The 6641-nt window shown below is 53.2% G+C and overlaps 1 protein-coding gene across 1 annotated transcript; it reads left to right on the top strand.

Moving 5' to 3' along the window:
- The first annotated feature begins 4543 nt into the window (after positions 1 to 4543).
- C11H11orf96 (chromosome 11 C11orf96 homolog) lies at positions 4544 to 5956 on the top strand. The gene has a single exon (XM_033118948.1). It carries the CDS (start codon positions 4953 to 4955, stop codon positions 5322 to 5324), a length of 372 nt encoding a protein of 123 aa, XP_032974839.1. The 5' UTR covers positions 4544 to 4952; the 3' UTR covers positions 5325 to 5956.
- Positions 5957 to 6641: the final 685 nt, after the last annotated feature.

Genomic DNA, 6641 nt, shown 5'->3' with positions numbered 1-6641 from the left:
CTTCTGGAAACATCCTTCTCTTGGATTCTGATACGGACATTGCTTCTCTGAGTCTTTGACTGGCTTGCCCTCCTCCCAGTGTTGGCTGGTCCCAGCCCGTCTCTGTCTGGAAGGTGGTCTATACCCTGATAGCTCCCAAAGTGCCACCACCATCTTTCACCTCTCCCCTGAGTTCCAGTGTCCTGCTTGACCTCTCTACTAAATGTCTAATACTTCTCGTGGTTAGGACATTGCTAAGTCGATATAACAGAGGCCTGAAACTGGAGTAGTTTAAAAATCTTCAGTTGATTGCTCTCGCAGATGACAGCTCCAAGAGAAGTGTTTCAGGCTGGTGGATCACTCAGCAACACAAGGTCATTTAGGGACCCAGAAGAACGGTAGTACTGCTGTCTTTAACGTGAAGCTGTCACACTCTCTGGTTATCACTCTTTCAGCCGATGTGAGGGGAAAACATGGAAGTCTATGGCAGGAATTTCCTCGTAAGCAGCTGAGGCAGAATTTGCACATGTCACTTCTGCTCATATTCCACAGATGAGACTTTAGACATATGGCCCACCTGGCTGCAAAGGAAGCCAGAAAATGTGACTCTGGGTGGACAGCTCCATTCTCCACCACAGTCTATCCTCTAGAAGTGACGAGGTGAGGACTTCTTTGCCCTGGCGGTGGAGGAGGTTCTCTGGGGTGGATCCCTCATCCTGTGTCTCCCTGGTCCTTGGTTTTGCCCTTTGAGAAATTCCCCCTTGTCTGTCACTTTCCATTACTACCCAACAGGATATTGAAAGTCTGCCCTCCTTGGGCACTTATTTGGGCTTGTACAGTCCTAGGCTTTTGAAGTTCAGGCTTGCACATTTGTTGGTAAGAACAATTCCTTCAAAACCTTAGTAGGCTTCAGGTCTGCCCACTTCTAGTCAGTGTCATATCCAGTAATTGCACCCAAAGTTCCTTTCTTGACAGAGTTATGAAGTCTGTCTGTCTTGCCCAACCCATCTCTTTCTCTCTTATTTTAAATGAAAGTTATCCTAAGGACATCTGAAATAATAGACTTGGATGAGGAGGCAACACCTCCACTATACTTTGACACAGGAGGGATCCCTTTATTTGGCTTAATGTTTGGCCTAATAGACAGGCTTTGAGAAAGGCTCTGAGCCATGACAGTCCATCTCCTGTTCTTTGTACAACACCAGTGGGCATCGACCCTGAGGACCTCCGTTTTCTGGACTCTCTTTATCTGTCCCTCTATTCTTGCAAACTAGCCAATCTCTTTCTTGTAGTATCTTACTAAAAGCAGCATAGAACAGCCAACACACAAATGGTTTTGGCTCTTTCCAACCATTTTTCTAGAATTATAGGCTCAGTAAGCATGTGTTTTCCAAATTATCACAGGTAATATTTTTAATAAATGTTTTGTTACGGCATAACAAGGGTCACCAGATCTCCATCCTCCAATATTTGTTTCCATATTGCTCACCAGCTATTGGCTGAGCCAATGCCACATAGTTTAGGATTTTTATACATGGCAGCTTCCCATACCTGATACGACTTCTGAGTACAGTCATGTGCCACATAACAACGTTTCAGTCAGTGAAGGACATACAGGACAGTGTTCCTGTAAGATTATAATGGAGCTGAAAAATTCCTGTCACCTGCTGACGTCGTAGCCATCATAATGTGGGAGCGCCTACACATTCCTCACGTGTTTGTAGTGATGCTGGTGTCAACCAACCTGCTGTGCTGCCAGTCGTATGAAATTATCGCACATACCATTGTGTGCAGTACGTAATACTTGGTAATGATAATGGACTATGTTACTGGTTTATGTATTTACTATATTACACTTTTAAAATCATTATTTTAGTGTATTCTTTATATATATGTATGTATATATATAAAGAATGTATATACATATAATAAAGTTTGCTGTAGAACAGGACGCCCTGTTCCACCGGCAGCAGTCCCCTACAGCGCGTGTTTATCACATCTCTTGATCGCGTCGTTTTCTCTTGTGCTGATTTAATCCCGTGTTGTTTTGCACAGTAACGTGCTGCCCAGGCCTGCAGCCCAGGAGCAATAGGCCTCACCACTCAGCCTAGGTGTGCAGGCGGCTGGACCAGCTAGGTGTGTGTAAGGTATGTGCACTCTGCGATGTTCGCATAGCGACGGAACCACCTAACGACACATTTCTCAGAATGTGTCCCCGTTGTTAAGCGGCACATGACTCTATTGCCAAGCTGCTGTTAAAAGGAACTCCAAACTACTACAGTGGCCTTAAGATTATAGAAATTAATTTTTCTCTCACATAATCTAGTTCTGATGTGAGCATTTCAGACCTCACCCCAGTGGGTAGTGGATTTCAATGGACAGCCAGCGGACTCCACAATGGCTCTCCCCGCCCCAACTGTTCTTCCCCATAACTTTCTCCTTCAGTCAGTGGCACCACATCTAACACTTGCTCAGGCTGAATACATAAAAGTCAGGCCTTGGTTCCGTAACACCCCCCTCCCACCCTCCCACTCCCCCAGTCTAATCTGTCAGGAAATCCTCTCAGTTTTACCTTCAGGCAAATCCCAAATCTGACTATTTCACTACATCTCCATTGTCTTCACTCTAATCCAAGTTTTCAGTGTCTTGCCTCTGAAATCAGGGAATAACCTTCCAAGCGGACTCCCTGCCTTTTCCTGGTCCCTTTTCCTGTGTATGCTCCACACGGCAGCCACAGTGAGCTTTTAAAAAACATAAACTGGAGCATGTAGTTCCTCTGCTCAAAACCCTCCTGGGCCTTTCCATTGCTCTTAGAATCAACTGCTGTCTCCTTAACACGGCTGTCAAGGCCTTCTGTGACTGTCCCTGCTCCTTATGCCTCTTACCTCTCTGCTTTAGCCACACACACTTCCTTGATATTCCTGAATAAGCCAAACTTGTTCCTGACTTAGGGCATTTTCACTAGGATTCCCTCTGCCTGAAACACTCTCCTCCCACATGGGCACACGCTGGTTCCTTCCTTGTTCTCTACAGGGCAAATGGATTCAGTGTAGTGGATGAGAGGGAAGACTTAGGAGCTAAGTCACCTGGGTTTGAATCTCAGCTGCTCACTAGCTGTGTGACCTTGGGACCAGTTGCTTAGCTTCTCTGTGCTTTGGTTTTCCTATCTGTAAATGATAATAAAAGTACTTGTTACCCAGGCTTGTGAGAGGATTACATACAATGGTTAACACATTAAATGAGTTAATGCAAAACAAGTACCTCAGAGCATGGCACATATTAAGCACTTTGTGGTGCTATCCATTATTGTCCTTCAGCTGTCACCTTAAATATCACCCACTCTGAGAAGCCTTTCCTGACCATCCCCTCTGCATGATGCCCCCTATCACACCACCCACAGCACATGTTGTTGTTTCTGGCTTTGTCTGTCCCTCCCACGAGAATGTAACTTCCCTGAGGGCAGGGCCCTTCCTGAGCTGGTACACAGTAGGTTCTCAAATCTTTGTTGAATGGCTATAGACAGAACTGAAGCCAAATCCCATCGATTCCCTCCTTTCTCAGTGACTCTCGCCGGTGCCCTTCAGGCCCTCGGCAGCACTTCAGGACAGTGCTCATAGTTTCCTCTTGGGAGTTGGGGCACCCAGCAGAGGACCTACTCTAAGAAGCCCCGGGGGCGCTGGTGGGTATCATCCCTTAGCAGGGGACTGCACAGCATGACCCTGGAGTTGGCCCCACTGGGTCCATCAGTTACTTATCCTCTCTGTGCCTCCATTTTCTTATGTGTGAAATTGGGAGAATACCGATTACCTCATAGGGCTGTTACAAAAAATTAAGTAGGATAATATATGTAAAGCAAAGCGCACTGGCTGCCTTGGAGTACAACTCTCCAGATGGTAATTGTTGTTGTTGTTGTTGTTAGTGCCATATCCAAGTGTCATTATTCTGAGCATGAATGGGGGTGCCCACGGGACTTGGTGGGGTTGGGGTAGGAGGAGACAAACGCAGAGAAGCCATTTAGGGAAGAGAAGAACTGGAATGGAATAATCGGTTGTCGTCGCGCGCTCGCGTGGTGTGTGTGTGTGTGTGTGTGTGTGTGTGTGTGTGTGTGTGTGTGTGTGTGTGTGTGTGTGTGTGTGTGTGTGTGTGTGGTGGGGGGCGGTGGCAAGGATCCAGACCCAACTCTTCCTTGGAACTCAGTTCTGAGAGCCGAGCGCCCTGCCGCTCCCGCTGCGAGGACAGTCTGGAGCTGCTTCTGCACGCCCTTCCCCTCCCTCCACACACACATCAGGCCGAGCCCGCGGCGGAATAACCGGCGTTCAGAGTGTGCGCCTCAGAGATCAGGGGCCGGAGGAGGAGAAATCTATGCCCCCGCACCACGGTTTGCACAGAGTTAGGGATCCCAGAACGGACAGTGACATCCCAGGAGCCCGGCTCCCCGCCGCCCCTGCCTCGTGGCGTGCTCCCGGAGCCTCGGATGCTCCCGGAACTCCCGCGGGCGGGGCCTGCCTTCCGGAGCCGGGTTGGTGGGGGGCGGGCGGCGCGGGGGGAAAAGGGCTGTTACTTTCCCAGAGTGGCGGGGCGACGTCAGGCGGAAGGGTGCGGGGCGCGCACGCTTTAAATGGTATTCGCTGTCATCCGAGCTCGCAGCCGTGTGGGCAGGAGCGGGCTATATAAGCGGGGGTCTGGACACCGCGGGGCAGACGGCAACAGCATCGGCAGCGAGCACCTCTGGTGGCAGAGCGGAGCCGCTGCCCCGGAGCCCCACGCTTCCCCACGCTTCCCGACGGGCCCACCTGCCCGCCCTCCCCAGGAGCGCCGACCTGGCCCGCGAGGGCCGCTGCCACCCCCCAGCAGATTTGGATCCCCCGACCCGAGAGCCCCAGGCTGCTGCCTCCCGGGGGACCCCGGCGCAGCGGCCGTCCCCAGAGAGCCCCGCAGCCCCTCCGCCGGGCTGCGAAGACACCGGCAGCGCCATGGCGGCGGCCAAGCCCGGCGAGCTGATGGGCATCTGCTCCAGCTACCAGGCGGTGATGCCGCACTTCGTGTGCCTGGCGGACGAATTCCCGCAGCCGGTTCGGCCCGCCAAGCTGACAAAGGGCAAGGGCCGGCTGCGGCGGCCGCGCCAGTCCCGCTTCAAGACGCAGCCCGTGACCTTCGATGAGATCCAGGAGGTGGAGGAGGAGGGGGTGTCCCCCATGGAAGAGGAGAAGGCCAAGAAGTCTTTCCTACAGAGCCTGGAGTGCCTGCGCCGCAGCACGCAGAGCCTGTCGCTGCAGAGAGAGCAGCTCAGCAGCTGCAAACTGAGGAACAGCCTGGACTCCAGCGACTCTGACTCGGCCCTGTGAGGGGCGCCGCCCGCAACAGGGACTCGCGCGTCTCCGCGCCCGCCGGGGACAAGCGTGCGAACTCGAGATGGCCCGCGTCCCAGGGACCCCTGAGGACCCGAGACCGGGGGCCCTCGCGCGCTTGGATTCTCGCCCGGCTGCGAACTGCTCTGTGCGCCCGCCCAGCGCCGCGCTCGCCCTGGATTCGAGCGTGCGCGCAGGGGCACCAGGGAGGGGGCCGCTTTCTTTGCCCTTGTAAATGTTTCTTTTTTAACTCTTCCTATTACAAACTCTGCTGTGACTGTGTGCGACAAGGCGCGCCGGCTTTGAGTCGCCCGCTTCTTCGGAGCTGGAGAGCTGCTCCACGCCCTTGTCCGATGGTTGGCAACTCCGACTTTGCACACCGCCCCACCACCGTGCCCCCCAGCGCACAACCGTTCACACTCACGCCAACACACTGTCGCCGAACACTTTTATAATTGTTAGGCGCGGCCGATGGGACTTGGGGCACAGCGCAGCTCCTGCTGCGACCGGAGGATTGATATTTATTTTTGCATTGCGATGGCTGACTGCGTTTATTTAACGATCTTTTTATCTGGATATGTCTGAACCTCCCAAACGGAGACAAATAAAATCAATATATTTGCACAGTGCGTTTCTCCAGGCTCTTGATTTCTTGAAGCAAGTCTAGGGGAGGTGGGGGAAGAATGTGAATGAAATGGGAGGCTAGGGATCCCGGAGTGGAGGTAAATCCGCAAGCTTCAGTCACTGGACCGAGGTCAAGTCCCTGGTGCCCAAGCCCGTTGCCCGCCTCCTCAAGTTGAGCCACACCAGGCTCGGGGCGCTCCTGCCTCCCTGGTCTGTTCTCCATCGCTGGCGTCCAGGATGGAGTGAAGCCGCTTGTGAGGCTAAGGTCTGGCCTGTGAGGATGGAGGAGAACACCCTTTTCGGTTCAGTTGACCGCTCAGGGAGGCTGGGTCAGGGTCGTCGCCCGTGACACCTACCGCAGAAGACCCCACTCACTTGCGCCCCTTTCTGGCAGCGGGTGGGGAGATGCCCGAGTTAGCAGTGGGAGATTCAAGCTGGTGGGACCCCAGGGAGGGCTGGAAGCCCGCCCGAGCTGGGTGAGATTGTGGTGCGACCTCACTGTCGTGTGCAGGTGAGGGCCCCGTGCCCCCTGCACTGACCCAAAGGAGTGCCAGGCAACCCTTTGCGGTGGGAGCAAGTAGCCGTTGTTTTCATCGCCTTGTCCAGCGCTTCCCTATGCTCTCTTCAGGGTTCTGCAAAGAGGGTGGGGCATATCTTTGGTCAGGGCCTGAAGGGTGCTTGGGTACCACC

Source organism: Rhinolophus ferrumequinum, chromosome 11, assembly GCF_004115265.2.
Source record: "Rhinolophus ferrumequinum isolate MPI-CBG mRhiFer1 chromosome 11, mRhiFer1_v1.p, whole genome shotgun sequence".
NCBI lineage: Eukaryota > Metazoa > Chordata > Mammalia > Chiroptera > Rhinolophidae > Rhinolophus > Rhinolophus ferrumequinum.
This window is presented reverse-complemented; position numbering and strand designations above follow the sequence as displayed.